The sequence below is a fragment of the Barbatula barbatula genome (assembly GCF_947034865.1).
Source record: "Barbatula barbatula genome assembly, chromosome: 11".
Taxonomy (NCBI): domain Eukaryota; kingdom Metazoa; phylum Chordata; class Actinopteri; order Cypriniformes; family Nemacheilidae; genus Barbatula; species Barbatula barbatula.
Window position 1 is genome coordinate 20,225,053 of NC_136774.1, and position 20,981 is coordinate 20,246,033.

The following is a 20,981-nucleotide window of genomic DNA, read 5'->3' on the forward strand; positions in this document are numbered from 1 at the left end:
AGAAACTACAGAAATAACACCGGTTCTGAATTCAGTTTTCGGCCAATATGCAACAAAAATATTTCAGAACCACCCACCCTCAGCAAGATACAAGCAGAAGATACAAAAAGATTGGTTTGTGAGTTGTTGTGGACCATAGCGGCACAGGAGCATTCAGAAAAGCTGATGTTTCAGGGATAGGATAAAAGGACAGGAAGAGATGGTTTGACTGAAATATGTGTGAACATGACATACGCCATCATTACGCCTCTGAGGCAACACCGGGCAAAGTAGTAAACATTTTAATCCCATTAGACGATCCTGGAGGCCCCTGTGAAAAAAATGATGTTATTTATAGCAGATTCCTTATTCTTTTAAACCCACACATCTCCTTCTGAAAGACCCTTGATCTATTTCGCGGTCTCGGGTTTATACATCATCGAGGGGGGCAGGGCCAAGCTTTGTGCTCGCCAGTTTATGACTAATTCCAATTTAGGAAGAATACAAAACATGAATATGAATTACTTTGCGCTCAAGTCAACATCATTCGAACGAATCCTTTGACATGTGAAGATTCATTCCATCCTTAATGTTGCCTCGGTGTGGTTGAATATTTTTAATGTGCAGTAGGCTACTCGTACATTCCCAACTAGGGACGTGATGGCTACTTAACAAAGCTGCTTTTCTCCTCAGGGTATCATCACAATGTCAGGCCGCCAGATCTTCTTTCCTGCTTCCTGACACGTAAGCACGCGAATGTTTCCCCGCCTCCACTCATTTTGCGCCTGTCTATCACAGTTGAAGGGGAAATATGAATTAACAGCCACGAGTCGGCTCTTGGAGCGTTATTGAAATGAGACAGATGATGTCAGTGATCTTCATTAATGAAGACATAATGGGGAGGCGGATTTGGGGCAGGTTTCCAGTACACCCCGTCTTTGACCCAAAAATGGGTAACACATGCGTTCTGATAGATTTTGGGGGGAAAGTATAGGGACAAAACCAAATAAATAAAGAATATGTTTCTTTCAATGTTTCTTTCAATATATTCACCTGTATCACTTACACAAAACTTAAACTCAGGCCTATATCTTGACAACTGACAAAAGTAGAACACCTATAATGAAAATATAATATATGAAATTCAACACGAAAAATACTTAAGTATAGTTTACTATAGTTAATCTAGTATAGTCAAATAACTAGACTATTGTTTTTTAACCTTGAACCTATAGTAAATATTTAAGTAGGTATATAGGATTCTGCAGAATTTAGCTGTTTATCAATTCACCACCTAAATCTATAGTTGGTCTATAAGTGTGTAATCTTAATATACTGTCTGCAGTGAAATGTACCACTATATTAAATACAAAAGTATATGCAGTGTTTTTTCATGTGGATATAACCGAATCAAAGTTTGTAAATAAATATGACATTTTTAAACGCATTTTAAAGCGTTATTATTTCTCAACCATATTATTTTAATATTAGTGTTTCAACAAAAGTGCAATATGTTAGATGCATATTTGTTTAGATATTTTTGAACTTCTGAGCAGAACCATTAGGCCTAATAGTGGGTCAATCTTTGACAGGACGTCAGTGACGTCAGAGCAACGTGCAGCTAACTGCATTCACCACATAAAAATGTTATCTATGAAGTTATGATCCCCGTGGTGGGTTAACGACCGAAACTTTCTGTATTTATGACATCATCTTGCGTGGGTGGAAAGTGTTCCGATATCAAGACCCTAAAAATAAATGCCAGATGGCCCCTTATAAAATGATCGGGTCCGTCGGAGATCGGACCATTGTCATTCTTTAAACATACTTACAATACCATAACACATAATAAACATAATCAAATATTTACTGTCTGCACTATTTTGAACTAATCGACTATGTAATTGAAAGAATGTAAACGAAAATCAACCTGACACATAGGCACAATCTCGTAGATTAGGTTTTTAGCACAGCAGTGACACCCTGAGAACAGTTTGAATCCTGACACTGACGTGCAAATTGAATCCAACCTGTTTTATAAACATATGCACTAAAGGTTTTCCAGTTTTCAATATAATTAACTTAATATACATGATGTACAAAATACAAAAATAGGCTTTTAACGGTTTTTAATATATATATATATATATATATATATATAGCTTTGAACAAACTGAGTTTGAATAAAGCAGCCCTCTATGGTTTGACCTTATAACACAAATGTTGTTGTGATTCCCACAGCTATTTCTTGGCCTGGTCTGATGCAAATAAACTGTGAGGAAAGAAAAGACAGTGAATGATTTAATATAAGACTCAGATGTTTTCAATACTTTTGCCAGGAAATATTCCAGATGCATGTGCGTTTGTAATCTATTGGTGTTGCAATTTATACTTGATTAGCAGGAAAACATGTTCGCAAGTACAGACTGGATTCAAGACTCATAGATTCAAATGGACTTTATTTTTTATCATGAAACATACTTAATAAGCACTCTTGGAAAATAAGAACAAATGAGCAAGATGTATTTTAAAAAGCGATGTTTTGTGTATAAATTGTGTCATTCCACAATTTGCATAGTAAACTCTACGGTACATAATTTCAAAGGCTAAAGAACCATTGTCCTATTAAGGCTAGATACAGTAGGCAGCAGTTTTTAACATGTGATATACATACAAACATTTGCCAAATTAAATGTTGATGTTTCTTTATTAGGCAACTTACATGCAACAGTTGTGATAATCTTAGAAAAATAATCCTAGTTCAGTGAAATAAAGTTTATGTATACATAATCTGTCATCATCATCTATATTCATCATACACAAGAAAACATTCAGATTTAGTGCACAACTGATGACGCTATTTGATAGAACTTTAAAGATCTGTTAAAGCAAACTAAAGCAATTTTTTTCACCATTCATTATGTCTAATGTAATGATTACTGTATATTTACATGTAATAGATCAGTAATGCATCACTTATTATCTAATTTGAGTTTAAGGTCGAAAGACTTAAAAATATGTTTTCCAAAAGTTGGTGTACACACCTGGAGAAGGGCGGGTTTGTAAAGAATATTGAATTCTGTTTGCATATACAACAAGTAACAAAGCACAACACAAGGCAGCAAACATATGAAAATAATTTAAATATTAAGAATGGCAACCTGGCAACCAGATAAAAGAGGCCCCATAACAATTTAATAATACAGGCCCCATAAAGCAACAAATACCAAATTCATCAAACACATTTAAAAAAAATGTATTGACTTTCTTTGACCAGATAAAATCACACAGGAGCGATCAAAGAATGGGTTCACTATCATTCCAGCTAATGACTGCATTTTGCCATCTGTAAAACATATTTGATTAATAGATTCATATCTACATGTTATTGCTATCTCACAATATCAACAATTACAAAAACTGAGATTCCAAGCACTAATAAATGAACTTACTTGGTCCTGATGCAGAGATTCAATGGAGGGATAAGATCATTGTCTGTATAATCCTTCTGAGCAGCTACAGAAACAGCACCATCTGGATCTGTCCAGAGACACAGAAGCCTTTCATTACAGACTCATCACAAACTCTTAATGTGCAAGTGTGTAAAATATGTTTGTTTTTTCGTGTACCAAAATAAGTCACTCACAGACAGTCAATCTAATGGGTTCCTGCTGGTTGGCCAGCCCATCGTAATAGTACAAATCAAACTCTTCCTTTTTCCGCTGGTCCGCTGCCAGTTCTTCAGAGAGAGAGAAGAGGACACTGAAATGACTCTCACTACACACAACCCAAACTGGAAACGTGGGAGATTTCAGGTGAGATCCAACCTTCACAAAGACAAGTCCAGTTCAGTACACGCAAGACTACAGTATAAATTATCGAGCATTAAAAGCATTGTTACCTTGCATATATTATAGTGTTCGAATAAAGACAGCAGCCCGATGTTACAACGTGTTTTAATTCCCTTCAGAAGTGTAAAATTTCCATTTCCAGAATCAAGCTTCATTTCGTCATCAAAGACGTTTGAAACAGCCTGTCCACAAAGCAGAAGGTTGACCAGTTCCTTATGAAACATGAAAAGCAAAATAAAAGACTTTATTGGAAAGAAATCATAAAAGACAAACACTTGTTTGCACACAAAAAAATCACTGAAAATCTTTAAGCATAGAATTAATGTGCGAAAACCTGTGTGCAATAGCCATGGGCCCCAATCAGAGTAGAGGTTGGCACATCCATGTCACTTCGTACACTGTAACACACAGACCATAAATATTTTACATCAACATACTTACACAACAGTCAGTAGAGAGTAAAAGAGCTGCAAACATACGCTGCAATAGTTCTGGAGAGAATGACAGAGATGGTCAACAGAACGCAGCCGAAGGGACCCGTCTCGAACTGTGAGGAAAACAGAACACTTATCATCAATCGAATAAGGAAATATAAACAAGGTAAACATGTCTTAGGTTGCACCGTATGTTTAAAATACACTTGCTCAGATATAAACCATCCTTATAAATTTCATTTTTATTTAAACAAATCATATTCTACTAAGAATAGAAACAAAGGACATTATGAAAACAGGAAGTGTGTAACATTCACTCAAACACAAACATACCTGTCGAACATGCTGTTCAAGAACCAATGTGAGAGTATCCAAGGTCTCAACAGTGACACGTGTTACCTAAGGTATGTGGAAAACCCCAAAATACATACATCAATAATAAAAAATATGCAATCATAAAAACAACATAGAAATCAAGAATCCTCTCACCATTTCTAAAATACCATCTGATTTGTAGCGTCCGGCTGGGTTGAAAAGATTTCTTCCTGTATTTCTGTGTGGAGACATACGTATGTCATGGTTAAAAAATGAATGACTGTTCAATGAATATTAATGATAATTCAATATGTGTGACACACTTACATTGCTACAGTGGCTCTCTTCATGTCCCCGGCTCTCCACAGTATGCCGGCCAAAGCCTGAGATAAACATTTTGTTCTTGCAATATTTGATACCTGCAATCTCCTGGGAATTTGAAACAAATTTAATTAAAAGACAACTAATTGAGATTTTGAATCAATGAAAATGTTCATGTCGACCTCAACCGCCACTGTCTTATGAATAACAAGCTAAACTAATTGGTAATAATCCATCCAGGATGTAAATATTTTAGAAATGTAAGCTTGATTATGATTTAGGGAGTTCAAATATTAAGGCTGAAACTAATATCTGATCTCTACAAACAACAGAATGAGCCGAACATGAAAGATGCTTGATGCATACTCGTACGATGCGCCATTGCTGGATTCTTCAAACAGGAGCGTCTGTAGAACACAGGCCTGAACTGCTGCGAGTATTCCACAGGGTCCTCCCTAGAGATGAAAACATAGACGCAAACAAATATACTGAATGTAATTTAAAATATATATATATACACACAGTATGGTTATAACGTCAATCACTACTGTAAATAAAACAAACAATTTGGAAGATAACTGGAATACAATACCTTCTTTTGTACAATCCCGTATTTCAAATCAGGAATATCTGAAAAGGTCAAATTCTGTTGTTTCCACTCCTCAGTGAAACAAGCCATAGGTGAACCAAAGAGGATTTCCTTCAGAGCCTAAATAAACCAGAAGAGATGTCATACCAGACTGGGTTGATATAAGAGATTAAGGTTGAACAAAGTTAATGTGCTTACAGTGGCTGTTCTCTGGTCCATTGGAGTCCTGTCCAAACGAAGTTCTGGCACAGATGATTCAGAAACATCAAATAGGCTGTCCTCATTCTCAATGTCATCTGTAAGATTTTAAAGTGCTCAAGATCGAATGTTTTGAAGATTTTAAAGCAGGTGTCCAGCTGCCGCTAAACCTTCGCATCATGTTTTAGAAAACAACTAAGCTTTTTAAGGTTACACAACACTCACTAAAGCGTTCTGTGGTTGAATTGGCTACGATCCAATGTACAAAATGTAATCAGTAGGAAATTTAGGTACACTACCCAAAACCATTTCCAACACATGGAGTTCATCCACTTTTGGGTTGGGTGCTGAATTCTTTCTGGAGAGGAAAAAATACAAGTCAATAATCACAAACTTGACATATTGCAGATGAGCATGAATAGCAACCGTTGCACTTAGCTAGGCCTTGTTTTTAATCAATGTAAATGTCTTATCACCCAAGGTCAACAACAAACGTTTGACTTTAAACATTTTAAAACCAATTTCTGATAAAATCAGGTTTCCCAGACATGGCTTAGCTCTTTTGGACTTGATCCTTTTGTGATAACTTGATATTGATTTGTTACTTTTTGTTAAAGGCATAGTTCACCCTCACCCAAAATAAGAAAATTAAAACAAGAATCAAGTAAGACCTTTTAAAGGTCCAGTGTATAAAATGCAGTGGCATCTGGCTGTACGTTTTTTCCTAAATGCAAATGAATGGGTTCCATTAAACATTCAGTTATTACAATTTACAAATTTCATAGCAGAAGAAAATAAGGGTGAGAAGATCATGACAGAATTGTATTTTACTCCAAGCTCTGAATAAAATGTTTTGTGGGAAACCAAAAATTCTGAATTGCAGCATAAAAATACTATTGTTTAGTCTAAATTATAATCTGCTCATAGCCACCTGTACATTAATGTTCATAGTGTTAATGTTCATAGTATATAGTCATCTCTATATATTGTTCATAGTATATACCTACTGTAAAATATTTTCATAACTGTATAATATTTTATCAATATTGTATTCTGTATTTATTCTAACTGTATATCCAGCACTTGCTAATTGCACTTCTGGTTAGACCTAAACTACATTTCGTTACACTGTACTTGTATATGTGTAATGACAATAAAGTTGAATCTAATCTAATCTAATCTAAAGAAACTCACAAGCGATGCTGTGTCTTGACTCCTGGGATCTTTCGAAGTCCATTACTATCTCCACTATTCTCATCTTCAAGAAAGGCCGATGGATTAGACTTTATATGTGTAGTACTGAGACCATTAGTCCAGAATGTCGTGTCTTTACAATCCTCTGTGGCCGAGACAGACGAACAACCCGATGACTTTCGAAATAGGCGTCTTTTGTTACATTCCTATGAAAAAAAATGAAATCTTTGTCAATGCTTTCTATATTGAAACACTGATTAAATGCCAATTTTAATGTATGACTCGATTAAATCTGTGTGATGTCAGAGACAAATTACCAGGTAAGTCTAAAACAAGTAGCAGCATTCATCACCTGCGAGGAGCTGGCTATGGGACCTGTCATAATGCCTCGTCTCATTCTGCTGCCTCTGTTCTTCCGGCTGTCTGGGTCTTGAACCTTTTTCTCAGAGTAAAATCCCTCTTTTATCACCGTTTTGAGACCATCCTGGCCAGAAGACAAAGAACACACACTCCTCTCAGGGGAAGCGGAAAAGCTGGGGAGGGTCTTGCTTGTCTTTTCAGAAGATGTTCGAGAAAGATTAACCTGTGACAGGTTGGTTTCAGATAACCTGAAAAAAAAATCTCCTTAGCAACAACAGGTCTTAAAATGTAAGACAACGATATGAACTGACATTAGGCGTACAGGTATGTAAAACATGGAAAGGTACCTTGATATGTCACACTGGAGAGATTCCATAAAACTTGCATCGGTTTCGACACTGTCTGGCATGTCGAAGGCAGATCTGGATGTGGTTTGCTCTGATGGATGAGCTTGACTGTCACTATGGTGATGGTGTCTGGTCTTGTCTCCCTCGCTTAACCTGTCCTTCACAATAATCTCCAACATTGACTTCAAGGGACGTTCTTCAGCCTGAAGCACAAATGCATATGTCTGAACTGCATTATTTGACCTAAAATGTTACCTAAAATTCAATGGTACCTTATTTTTCTTGTAAAGGCCTTCGAGGTGAAGTATTCTGCAGAGATCTGATCTGTTATTGATGCTTGAGTTAGTTCGCGGAAGCTCTTCGTCCATGCAAGCGATGGTTTTCTTCAGGCCCTACAAGAAAACTTGCAGATGAACCCATCAAATGTCTTTAACACCTTAAACCGCACTGTATTAACATCACATCGTGTTTAAACGGTATAGTTAGCCATTCTCCCAGCCAGCTGAATATTAAAGATTTAAGAAAAACTATTTGTCACCCACCTTTCTACTGAGATACTCCCTTACGAGAGACGCAGACAAATCTTCCACGTATTTCCCCATCGTAAGTCACAAAGTAGCAGGTCATGAGTTGCATGAGATAGCACGCTAACAAGTAGGCAAAATACTAATTAAACGACAACAAACTTCACACGAATCGAATCATATTTTGGGTCTACAAGGCGTTACGGTGTATTCGGGCCGGATATTTTAAATGTTATGTGCTGTTGTTTGGGGATGTATAAGGTAACGATAGCAGGCGACATTTGCTAACTAGCGGTCTAGCTTTTCGGCTTGTTGCTATGGTAACCAGCAGACTGTTATGAATGGAAGAGTGAAACATGTGCGCCTCCTTGTGGATGTGTTTCAACGTCAGACCGATCTGCGTAGGGAAACAAAATATCGCGATATTTTGCTGTCATGCCTAGGTAGCCTACATATCCACATTTATTTTATATATATATATATATATATATATATATATATATATATTTGCTTTGGTGTTATTCTTAAGAACATATTTGATTATGAATGTTTTTTTAAAACTATAGACATTTTTGGTTTATTTCGTTATGGTTTGCAAAGAGGAACATGTTGGACCAAGTTAGCCATTCACGTATTCACGTGCATATTGCCAGGTCTTTTTTATTTATGTCAATGTCTAGATTTCAATTAGTCTGTTCTCTGATTTTGCCTTTTTGCTTTTTATAAATGAAAATATGAAAGAGGAAATGAAAAAGAAGAAGAGATGGCCACAGTATCATGCATGTTTCACTATAAAAAAAAACATTTCAGCACTATAGGGATGCGCGATAAATTATCGGCCAATCGGTATCAGCCAAAAATTGTCATTTTTTATGTTATGGGTTATCGGCCGATAATACAATTTAGGCCGATATATTATAGCCGATAATTCGTTTCCTCCGATTAAACTTCTTCAGCTGCACGCTGCTCACATTTTTAATACAGTACAGTTCTGTCTTTCTGTCGTGATCATTCACTTACTGATATTAGCTAAATATTTTTGATGTAGGTACAGTAGATAACGTATTTATAAATGTGTACATTATAGGAACAAAAGCATATTGTTTGAACTGTTGTCTGAATGCTATCTGGCTCGAGACATGTTGGACACGTGACTATAAAGAACATTTATCTGGGTTGCTCTGGAAGAACATCTATAATTTGATTATTAAATATAAAATGTACCAGAAAAGTCTGAAGGTTAAAGAACTGTTAAATAGTGTTAAGTAGGCTTTGGTACATGATTTAAAGGGGGGAAAAAGAGAACTAAGGGTTACCTTGTTTTCTAAAGTCAATGTTTTCAGATAAAAGCAGTGGTCCACATTTTGCCTTTTGTTTCAGTGTTAAGCAATTTAATATTCATATTTAGATACTGTATATTGTCCATATATCGGTTATCGACTTTCAATGATAAAGAATTATCGGCCATAAATGTACATATCAGTGCATCCCTAGTCAGAACCAGTCGAAGACTCCAACTAAATGCCTTTATTATATATCACTTGTGTACAATCATGTAAATCGTGTGCAGTCAAAATAATGTCAACAACAACTGAGGTTTTATTGATTTTATTATAATGTTGCACATTACACAGATGTTTTACCTAAAATCACCTAAATTGACTATTATTCATACATTACATTTACTCACTACATCTGGGGATATTAAAGCTCCATGTGTACATTCAATTAAAAACTTGCAATACTCAAATCACAAAGTGGAAAGAAATCTGAGCCTGAAAAGAGGTGCGGAATTTAACAAAAAGAGATGCCACAGTAGCCCCCTCTACAGGAAGACTAAAACAAATACAGAATCAATCTTAAGCAATATGTCTCATTCATTCATTTTTTTATGGGTATGAAATTCTTCCTCAGGGTTTAGTGGGTAAACTTTGTACAGACTACTGTACTCTATTATTTTCCAGTTACGTTATGCAGTTTTCGGTTATGATCACGGGAACAATGTTTTGGCGCAACTTCATCCCGGTTTCTCTGTCAACCGTGAGTGCAACATCTTATGTAAACAACAGATTGCACTTAATCATTGAGCGTATCTTTCAGAGGAATGGCAAAAACAGATATACCGCTCCTTCCTCGGTTTTTGGCCCTACCATGAGAAATGAACTTTTACAAAAGTGAAAAAAAAAGTCTGGGAAAGTTTCTGAGAAGGAGATCATCAGTAGTCCTCAGCTGGAAAGAGAAAGACAGGAAGGAAGAAGATACAGTTTCATTAACAAGTATAAGAGAAACCAAGCGGAAGAGGTGCGTGCAATTCGTTCCAGGTTAGAGACGGCACAAGAGGAACCAGCATGCAGGTGGTTAGTGGAGACGTAATGCGGCTTACTTTCAATGGTGAGGATGCAGGTGCTGGCGGCCGTGCCTCGGCTGTTGACGGCTTTGCACATGTACTCTCCTTCATCTTCAGGAAAGGTTTCTGGTAGATACAGGCAGTAGGTCTCCCCTCTCTCAATGTACTGATAGTCTTCCGAATCTGGCAGCAGCTCACCCTCAAACCACCAGGTGACCTCGGGTTTGGGTTCTCCTGTGATCTTTACCGTGAATCGTACAGGCTCTGCGTCAACCACCGACTGGTTCTTTAGGGGTCTTTTAAACCACGGTGCACCCGACCTGGCGTGGTCTTCTTCGTCCTCGTAGGCTGCAGAACCGTTGATGATGCTACCTTCCTCTTCATCATCTTCTTCCTTTTTCTGAAGACACATGACAGTGTTTCTCAGTTGGGTAAAACAGCGAAACAATAGAAATAACACGCTGACGCACACATGCGGTTTGGTCATGCATTAGTGCTGCCATCATGTCCTGGCAGTTAGCTTTTAAACAAAGCAGCCCAGGAGAGGTTTACTTTTTGAAGAGCAGCGTCAATCTCTTGTTGTTCAAACTCCATCCTCTGTAACTTTTGCTCTTCGATCTTTCTCTTTTGATCCTCTTCTCTGGCTTTTGCCATTTGTTCGAACCGCGCCCGCATGTCCACTTTTTGTCTGAATGGGGCGTCCTCCACTTTAGCTGGCGTTGTTTTGTCCTCGTTGTCATCCTGTGGAATAAAGTTGCGAAATACTTTCAAAATATTCAGTAATCATGTTAGCATGCAGCTTCTCATGGAATACAAAGAAAATATGATTTTTAAGTGTGAAGTGTCTTTAGCGAGAAGCGTGACCTTACCTCCTGACATCGCTCTGCCTCTCTCTCCTTGATCTTCTCATCGATTTCTTTCCTCCGTGCTCTTTCCTCCTCAATCTTCTTCTGGATCTCCTCCTCCGTGAGCTGCTTTATCTTCTCAAACTTGGACTTCAGGGATTTGGCATGGATGGAGCCGGCCCGCTTCAGCTTTGTCAGCTCTTCGTATTCGGCGCTCACCACCTCAGTGCTTTCATTAATCTCATCCTAAAAAAAAAACATTTCCGTAATTTCCGTCTCGCGTGTAGTTTTGTGTAGTTTGAGGAAACATACTTTACAGCTTGATTTTTTTTATGTTGAAATACCAAATTGAATATTCAAGTTTTTACCTCGCCCATCTCTTGCCGCAGCTGTTCAAACTCCTTCTTCTCCATTTCCATTTTCATGCGTCTGGCCTCCTCTTTGTGCTTCCTCTGTGCCTTTTCTTTCATCTTTAGCATCTCTTCGAAGTTGATTTCCAGTTTCCCAGGATGCATTGCTTCCTGTGACTCTGTCCGTACCAGAGTACCCTCATCATCTTGTATCTATGCCCAAAATCAAAGCTTGGTTAAGCCTTAAACCCTTCAGTTCAATTGCATGGACATCATATCATGGTGTACATCACAGCATATACAGCCGCGGAAAAAAGAGACAATTATTTTCAGTTTTTCTGAATTTTCTAGTTATGTGTTAAGGAAAACACAGTTTCTGTTAGCATTTATTTGCGAAAATACAAAATGAAGAAACAGGTAAAAATAACAGAAAAACAAGTTCATATTCATTTTTAAGCAATACAACAATATTGCTCAGTCAGTCGTTCACATTGGTGTTGCATTGGTGTGCTTGGACTATATTGAAGCCAATACCAAACCTGCAAATCCGTGCATAAGAGCAGCAAAGAAAATGTGCCTTTATTTTATTTGTTTTATTTTATCATTAACTTAAAACTTTCTTACTTCTTTATCTCCATATGCAGTCATATTATCCTGATCCAGTCCTGGGCTCTTAAAGACACAATTTGAAAAGCGTAACAAACAAGCAGTGCATTTATATCATTTGAGCACACTGAAGTTTTAAACACGTGTTCACGATTGCAATTCATTGTTTTGATTAGAGCTCTGTAACTGGTTAGCAGTTGTAAACTCGCTGACAACATGTGCTCATATGATATAAATATATAGGCAGATTGCATTACAAAACATGCAGTACAAAGTATGTGTACAACACCATGTTTTCCGATACTCCAAACTATAATTTCCTTTATGCAATATACTAAATATGAGCCTACTTGTTATGACTAAGTATGGCCATATGAATTAGTGCAGAACATTAACACTACATGCAAACAGACACTTTAAAACATCTCGTGGTCCTACCATGCTTTTGCGAGCTTCTGCGAAAAGTCTTTTCTCCTCTTCCAGACGTCTCTTGGCCTCTTCTTCTTTTCTTTTCTGCTCTTCTTCTTGTCTCTGTCTTTCCAGATCCTCAAAGCTGATGGCCAGCTTCCCAGGTTTGGCCCCGTCTGAGTTGATCATGGCCAGCAGGATGTCATCGTCATCATTTACAATCTGACAGTGAACACATTAGGTTTGAGAAAAGTTAGTGTCTGAGTTTGATTTGACTTCCAGCTATGATGTATTACTGTACTAAGTCAGCAAACATTATCTTTTGAATGTACAGTATGCGTTGCCTTTAAATCATACTGTAAGAACTGTCTATGACCTTTTGCGTGTTTTGTAAAGCTATTTATATCTAAAAAACAGTGAGATGTGTTTACGTACAGTTTATTTATATGTATATCAATATACATTACATTGCAATATATGATTGCATTAGCATCTAATATATATACATTATAAAGTGTGTGATAGCAGTTCAAAGAATAGTATTTCTTGCCATATTGGTTTTGAGTAGTTTTGTGTAAATGCATGGACTGACCATGCTCTTTCTGGCTTCTGCAAATGCCTCCCTTTCTTCTTTAATGCGTCTTTTTCTTTCTTCCTCCACACGTTTATGTTCCTCTTCAAGTCTCTGTCTTTCTACCTCCTCAAAGCTGAGGCGCAGCTTACCAGGCCTAAATTCTTCCTTCTCTCCCTGGACGATCTTACTCTCGTCATCATCCTCGACCTGTGATCAAGATTATGTTATTATAATTTATATATTCATATACAATTGTCAAAATTTCAGTAGCGTAATTGTCATTTCCCGGACATTACACTGAAACAGTGAAACACTAGGTGAAACAATACAGTTCTTGTTGACACAGACGCTGTTACACATTTTTTAATGTTTTGAGTCCAATGGCACAAATGTGTGCAAATTCTATCCTAATTTTTTCATATTTTTACTGAAGGCTGGGGCAGTTTGTCACTTTTTCACTTTTTTAATGCTTGTCAGATATGTTTAAATTCAATAATGACTATTTTTATTGAAACAAAGAGGTGTGACAACTTGCCCCAGCATCTCCATCTAATTTAAAAAAATACCCACCATGCCCATCTTGGCCTCCTCAAACGCTTTTTTCTCCTCCTCCAATCTGCGTCTGGATTCCTCTTCTGCCATTTTTCTCTGCTGCTCCTGTCTCTCTTTCTCCTGCTCTTCAAAGGTCATGCGTAGTTTGCCAGGGGTCACCTGATCCTTCCCTTTAGATGGAGATTCTGTATCGTCCAGCTTTAAAATAAGATAGAAATGTAATTTTACAATCTTTATGTGTTTGCACAAGGCCATTGCATAAGGTTTTCATGTATAACCCGATCATTCACCTGTTCAACAATAGAGCGTCTCTTTGCCTCACGGAAAGACCTTTTGTTCTCATCGTATCTCTGCTTCTTCTCCTCTTCTGCACGCTTCTTTAACTCTTCCTCGCGGTTTTTCTCTATGTCCTCAAAGTTGACCTTCATCTTTCCTGGTTGTCTCTGCGCTTTTGCTGGCACCACTCTTACCAAAAGACTGTCATCACCTTCCTGTGATTTGAAATACAGTACATCATTTTTTAATTATCAATAAACCATTACACAAAGACCAGTCTCATCATTGTTATTTCAGGTTTTCAGGTTTTCACTTTTGAGATTTAAATTCTGCTTTCACATTTTTTCAGCCCCAGACAAACACTCAGACAGGTTTCAGATAAGGCCTGACAGCAGAGGACATTCTTTTGGCGCAGTTGCTTCCATTTGTGTCATACTAGAGCGAGATATGAGACTGCTAATTCAGTCCATGAGCAAAGTCTACAAGTGGTGTGGGAAACAGTTGCCAGTCACATGTTGTCTGTGCTTGTTAACTCTGGCTCCAGAATGAATGGCCATTTGGAGATCAATCCAAGTAATCATTCTACTGTATATACAACAACCAAACATGGCTTCCTACACTTTTATTTACAAAACATGGAAATCTAAAATATGATTTTGTACTATGCTTTCACTGTTTTGTAGCATGCCCGACAACCACCCAGAGGAGAATGTCCTTGCTCAAGAGATTGCTCTTTTAAAGAACAATGTTTGATGGAGTTCTCAGTTGTGTGTCTTGTAAAATGTGTCGTATTGGATAAGAGAAAAAATTGAAACAATTGAGACAATATATAAGAGTATGGAGCTGTAAAATAAATGTAGACGGTATAGTAAATACAATTAAAAGTATATAGTACATAATAAAAATAATAAATATGGGAAACATCTGAAATGCAGGAGACTCCAGGAAGCATTTCTATTTGTTTAACATTTTATATCATGTTGAGATTAAAGAAATCTCATCCAAGATTGTTCACTTTTATGTGTGTTATTTGTTTTTATAAATGTGTAAATGATGTGATCATAAATCTAAGTATTATATTCATAAAGTAAAATATTGTGTTTGATTTTACAAGATTTACATTCATGATTTTGATTTGACTTTGACTCTCTGTAGCTCAGTTGATGAGCATTATTTTGCAGCGTAAAATGTTGTGGGCTCCATGCCCAGAGAACACACATACTGATAAAACGTCTCTGTGGATAAAAGTGTCTGCCAAATGCATAAATTTAATGTAAATCTAATTCTGCCAGGATTTAAAACAGGACAGAAGGGGATTACCTGAGTGCTTATAGATACTTTTGCTGCAGATTTTCTAATAGTAGATGTATCAATGCAACTGACTTCCAGGTTACATTAAAACCATCCTTTACAAACTCACCGCCTGTGCCTTCTTGGCCAACTCTTTCTGTATCTTTGCTTTCTCAATAGCCTCCTGTGCGGTCCGCTTCTTTCTCTCCTCCTCTGTTTTTTTCCTCTCTTCCTCCTGCCTCTGTTTCTCCATCTCTGCAAACTTGCCCTTTACGCTGCCTAGGGACAGAAAACCGACAGCTGGCATCAAGGACAGGATTAAAGCATTCTCAGAATGATTACTTCTCAATACCTCTCCGAATGTATGTACATCCCACCTACAGTGTATCTCACTGTGCCCACCTGTAATCTTGGGAACGTATGATTTCTCTATCTTGGTCGGCTTCACCTCCTCCTCCTCTTCATCACTGGAGGCGAGAAGTTCCTTTATCTGTGGAGGATCAGACAGAGTGGTTGTGAGATTAGGCGTTTTATCCAGGATCAGAAACCATGTTGGTCGTAGCAAGCCTAGCAGATCTTAATCCTCGTAAGAGAGGCACATATGACCTACAGGGAGGATGCTGATTGGGCCATCCAATGTGACATATCCAACGGGGCAGAGGATCAGTAGACCGTGCATGCAGAAGATGGGCACTACCGATATTCGTGTATGGTGTTTTATACCGATCAAAGGATTTTTGTAGGAAGGTCTGTGTATATTCTTTTAAATGCTTAGAATTAGGCTAAATTGGTGCCTCTAGTGTTGGTTAAATATAACAAGCACAAACATCATTAATCTCAAGACCAACCCCATCTCACAGAAATTCATCATAATTTTACAAGACAGATAATTGTTAGGAATTTGCATGATATCTTTCGTTTGCTTTAGTAGTCTGCTTTTGCACTAGTGACTGTTGGGTTTGAGGTAGAAGTTTCATTATTGCTTTTTTAAATAATTTTTACTTTGTATGAATTCATATTAATTTGCCACATTGTGAATGAGTCATGAATTAGAGACTATCAAGACACAAATATTACCAAGGGTGTCGAAACCATTATAAAGTGGAGAGATATGTCCCCCACTCATTTTTCACTGTAAAAAGCTTTTGCTGCCTCATATTTTTAAGTTAAATTAAATTGACTTAACAAGTCATTTCAATTAACTATTTAAAAATTTGATCAATGATTAATCAAAATCAATTTGAATGTATTTAAAAATTACATTATAGGTAGCCAAAACTTCTACAGTGTTCATAACACCAGTTTTTAGAAAGGTTTTTTACACTTTTAGATAGTTACACACTTTTTAGATAGTTCCTACATCCCTTGTTGTACAGTAAGTTAAAAAAGCCAAGCCGAAGCAAAACAAGGTGCTGATGGGACGGTTTCTGTACTGACCATTTGCTTCCTGCGAATATGTTCTCTCTCTTTAACATACTGATCCCTGCGTTTCTTTTGCTCTTCATGACTTCTGCTTTGGTTTCTTTCCTCTCTAGCTTTCTGCATGGCCTCAAACTTATTCTTTACATCTCCTTTGCCCAACTTGGGTACATAACTCCTCTGTATAGGCTTTGATGTTTTAAGCAGTTTCTTCAGAAGAGAGAGTGAAAAGGAAATAATAGAGATTGTTAGTAAAACAGAAATGGAATGTTTCTAATTCTTGTCCAACGTCACTATTGTATTTTATGTACTTCCATTTAAAATATAAACTTAACAAGTCTCATACCTCTTGTTTAAATGCCACATCTGACATATTTGTCAAATCTGTGTCATGTGATTCATCAGCCACATCGTTCATATTGTCCACCTGAGTGATGTTTGCATCATCTGTTTTATGAACCCTCTCTCGCTTCCTCGCTCTGGCGGTGGTATTTGTCTCCAGCGCGGGCTCCTCCTGCTCCGCTGACGCTGTGTTCTTTGGTTGATCTGCAACATCCTTCATCTCCACCTCTTCAGTCACACATTCAACTGAGCCTGTTGTGACTTCTTCTTTATGGTTTTTGTCATCACTCATGTTCTCTGTTTCATTAGCATCATCGAAGTCATTTGTGTTTTCCGTTTCATTTATATGCATCGTTTCTGTTGACACCCCCGCCATGCTCATCACTTCAGTCATGTTGTCGTTTCTCAGACGCAGTGATGGGGCCTGTTTACGTCAGATGAAGCTGACATTGGGAGAAAGATGTTATCACCAGGATTGCATTGCAAATTATTTTCCCCCCGAGCATGCTCCTGTTGGTCAACAGGTAAGCATGAGGCTCAAAGCCGGCGGTTCAAATCTCAGGTAACATGCATAATAAAAAATGTATATCTTGAATGCTTTGTCCTTTGCTTTAGATAAAAGTGTGCACGTAAGTAAAAAAGAGCAAGGAGAGATACTACAGATACTGGAAATACTGTAGGTTTGTGAATTAATTTGTTCTTCTGCCACGTATAATTGTTTTATAAGAATTAGTGTATTTAAGTAATTTAAATAATATTTTCTCAATCAGATCTTAATCGGATTATGAAAATAAATTATAGTCTTAAATAGCTTAAGGTATAACTCTGCATGTTTACTTTTCACAGTGCACAGTGTTTTTTCTTGTTGAGTTATGCTTACGCCAAAGAGCTACAATTAAAAATAACTTTTCTTATTTACTCATAAAAAACTGTTAGGAACTGCAAAGGAGAGTTGGTGGTCTTGGAGAACAGATGGGAGTCCTCCACCACCAGCCTGATGAGACACGAAGACCCTAAATTTAACCCCAGTCTCAGTCGGGCCATGTGATTGGCTATTTTTACCAGGAGATATGAGTTGAGACTAAGAAGGGGTCAGCAGTCAGATGGCACAAGCACACATGGGGCCTCTGACTAAAAAAAACAATTTCTATGGTTCGAAAATTCTAAATGTTTCCTGATTTAAAGTTTGTTGGCTAAATTGGCGACATATAAAGTTACATGACAATTTGTGTCATAGGTATTTAATGTGAAGTTTTATTAAATCACATATGTTAATCTTCAGTCAAAATGGTATTATTCCAGAAAACTGTTAAGATTAGCCAATGCTGCAGATCACAATTTTGGTATCTGGTATATTACATGTATAATCTTATATATCTTAAAGTACATTACAGCTAATTATATTTACTCTTCTTCGCTATATATGTTGACACATATCTCATGAACAAAGACACTGGAAAACTCGCATCTGACCTCACCATACTTTTTAGAAATGACATAGAAAGAATGGCCTTTTCCCTCCCAATATAAAACAAATATACCATACACATGTAACATATTAGGCAACAAGGGTGCATCAGTCTATATTTTTGACATCATAGCCATACATAGAATACACGTCTAGATGAACAACTTCATTGGTAGACTCAATCTTACCATCTAAGATGAGCTTTGTTCAATACAAAATGTTTTTGGATGACACCCATGAAAATGACACTTCACCAGAATACACCAAATACAAGATTTGATTAAACATTTGCAGATGATGTGTTGCCTACATTCATTATATCAAGTATTTAGCATTTCTCTTAACTTTATTTCATTGTAAAATAACCAATAAAATCAAATGTATCATCCATTTGGCATATGGTATATAGGCCCATCCGCCTGTGGCCCTTTAGACATCTTGTGTCCCTCACAATTGCCTTAGTTGATAAAACTTCATCGAATGCCCAAAATCCTACCTTGTTTAGAGTGACACTCTCCCAACGTCTTTCATATGATTTGTTATCCTAATTCGCAATGGCTTTGACGATGATATGTCAAACTATCGAACTAAACTCCCGGGTATAGTCTTCTCTCCCCGTGCGACACCGAGTCAAATGAGTGGAGTTCAGTAATGGTGGGCGCTATCCACGAAAATAACTTTACCCCTCTCCATCTACCGCATTCCACACACTCCACTGACCAACAGCCTCAGCTGTCACACCACATATGTCCCTTTATCTTTGAGTGTAAGAAACTTTTACACCAGTTTATAACCATCTTGACAGTATAATCGTTATGTTAGCTGTGATTATTAATGGGGTAAATTTACAGTAAAGTACTAACAGTTATAAGTGTATTTAGCTATTCAACTATTTTTGCACAGGCATCATACTTGTATTGTCTGTGTTGAGATGGGATTTGTATATAAATAGATGTGCTGCGTAAAAACTGATCAGGTTTGTTTGCTTTCATTTATATTTTCCACATAAGCATGCGCTTGTTTACATGGAAAGCTATTGTTGGCTGTGCGAGCCAGTGGGCTTTATCTTAAGAGTTTGTTGCTTGTTCATTCAGTTCTGACCCACTTATCACACATGGAGTTGTATGATACCCCGGACACCTCAATGGCTCACTCCAGATTTCAAACATAATATATTATTTAAGGTAATTGTTACTACTGTATATTATTTGGATTCTTATTATTGTATTAATGCTAAAAATCTTCATCTTGTTACCATAGTGATGGGCAACCTGAGACAACAGCATCCATTCACTATGACCAGCTCTCATGCTATTTTACAGATCATTTATGCATTATTGTACTCATAAGTAATGACTATTGTTATATTCTGAACACAATTGACCATACTCACAATTGAGTATGCATAATAGATTGTGTCATGTGCTCCAGCATGCAAAGTCATGTAAACGTGAATATATTATCCATATGTTATCAAATGATGTACAAACCCCTTCAACCTGAAGGGCAGCACTGTAACTTGAACTTATTACCCAGCATGCACCTCTCTCTCTCTCTTTAGACTGGGGAAACCATTGGCACTTACTGGGGAAGACTTGTACTGAAGGCTTAATGGGGATTAGCCTTAAGCATTGAATGAGATGTTTGCAGTGTCATGCAAATATTGTGTTCATTTTCTCCTGCCATGAAAGCAGAAGAAGGTAACCAAAAGGACTTTATTTTATAGAGATCAATCTGACATTTCTTTTCTGTACACAGCTTGCACTCTTCCTTTTAAAATGTATTTTCCTTATTCCTGATGTTAAAATATTACACCCGAAGCAATACTCTGGGACACCAATTGGGACAACAAGGGTAGAGCCCAAAATAGTGTCCCACCTGTGGGAAGATATCAGAGCTACAGAGACAGTTAACCTCCTGAAGTCCTGCTTAAACTGCTGCTTCCCTCGCGGCTCTCTAATATTTACCAGCACCAGCACTGAAGGCTGTCTTTCTATTCTCAACTTGGATATTTAAGCACCTTCCTAGCATTTGCTTTGTTATTATTGTATATTTTTATTATTTTCACATTAACACACCATGTTTGTTCCAGGGCTTTACATGTTTTTACACACAAGACGAAAAAGTTTGTTGCGAGTGTAAGCTATATGTCTTTTTTCAGAGGTGCATGATTTGAGGAGGTGTTAAAAATAGCTCACTTCTCCTGCAGTGTTCAGAACTGCAGCAGGGTCTCTCTGTCCAGGTGGAGGAAAGGGAGTTTCGCACTTCCTCAGGTCATGACCTGTGACACTTTTTTAGCCAGCTGCTTCTTTGAACTGGATTATTATAGTAGAAGTAATGCACACACTATTTTTTGGAATAGGACCACTTGTGAGAAAAAAGAATCATCTTA

General features: G+C 37.3%; 2 protein-coding genes across 6 annotated transcripts; both read right to left on the minus strand.

Annotated features, from left to right (window-relative positions):
• Positions 1-2,419: 2,419 nt before the first annotated feature.
• On the minus strand, positions 2,420-8,488 carry mindy4 (MINDY lysine 48 deubiquitinase 4). 5 transcript variants are annotated; one of them, XM_079468230.1, is made up of 18 exons: positions 8,131-8,488; positions 7,861-7,980; positions 7,589-7,791; positions 7,234-7,489; positions 6,882-7,087; positions 5,987-6,045; positions 5,688-5,785; positions 5,493-5,609; positions 5,267-5,355; positions 4,907-5,008; positions 4,754-4,817; positions 4,598-4,663; positions 4,310-4,377; positions 4,165-4,228; positions 3,881-4,042; positions 3,626-3,806; positions 3,432-3,519; positions 2,420-3,325 (listed from the first exon to the last, which is right to left on the minus strand). In XM_079468230.1, exons 1-18 carry the CDS (start codon positions 8,188-8,190, stop codon positions 3,277-3,279), a joined length of 2,052 nt encoding a protein of 683 aa, XP_079324356.1. In that variant the 5' UTR covers positions 8,191-8,488; the 3' UTR covers positions 2,420-3,276. The 5 variants fall into 5 exon arrangements, 2 of the variants coding, with proteins under 2 accessions (XP_079324356.1, XP_079324357.1); XM_079468231.1 differs by having other exon boundaries at positions 5,273-5,355; positions 8,131-8,456; XR_013787333.1 differs by having other exon boundaries at positions 2,423-3,325; positions 3,626-3,718; positions 5,273-5,355; positions 8,131-8,456.
• Positions 8,489-9,705: 1,217 nt separating this feature from the next.
• Positions 9,706-19,280, minus strand: nexn (nexilin (F actin binding protein)). The gene is made up of 15 exons (XM_079466830.1): positions 19,086-19,280; positions 17,126-17,564; positions 16,798-16,989; positions 15,763-15,850; positions 15,491-15,639; positions 14,085-14,285; positions 13,813-13,992; positions 13,261-13,449; positions 12,699-12,890; positions 12,279-12,326; positions 11,673-11,867; positions 11,329-11,550; positions 11,012-11,200; positions 10,496-10,859; positions 9,706-10,341 (listed from the first exon to the last, which is right to left on the minus strand). The coding sequence occupies exons 2-15, from the start codon at positions 17,513-17,515 to the stop codon at positions 10,328-10,330; spliced, it is 2,613 nt and encodes an 870-aa protein (XP_079322956.1). The 5' UTR covers positions 17,516-17,564; positions 19,086-19,280; the 3' UTR covers positions 9,706-10,327.
• Between the last annotated feature and the right edge of the window lie 1,701 nt (positions 19,281-20,981).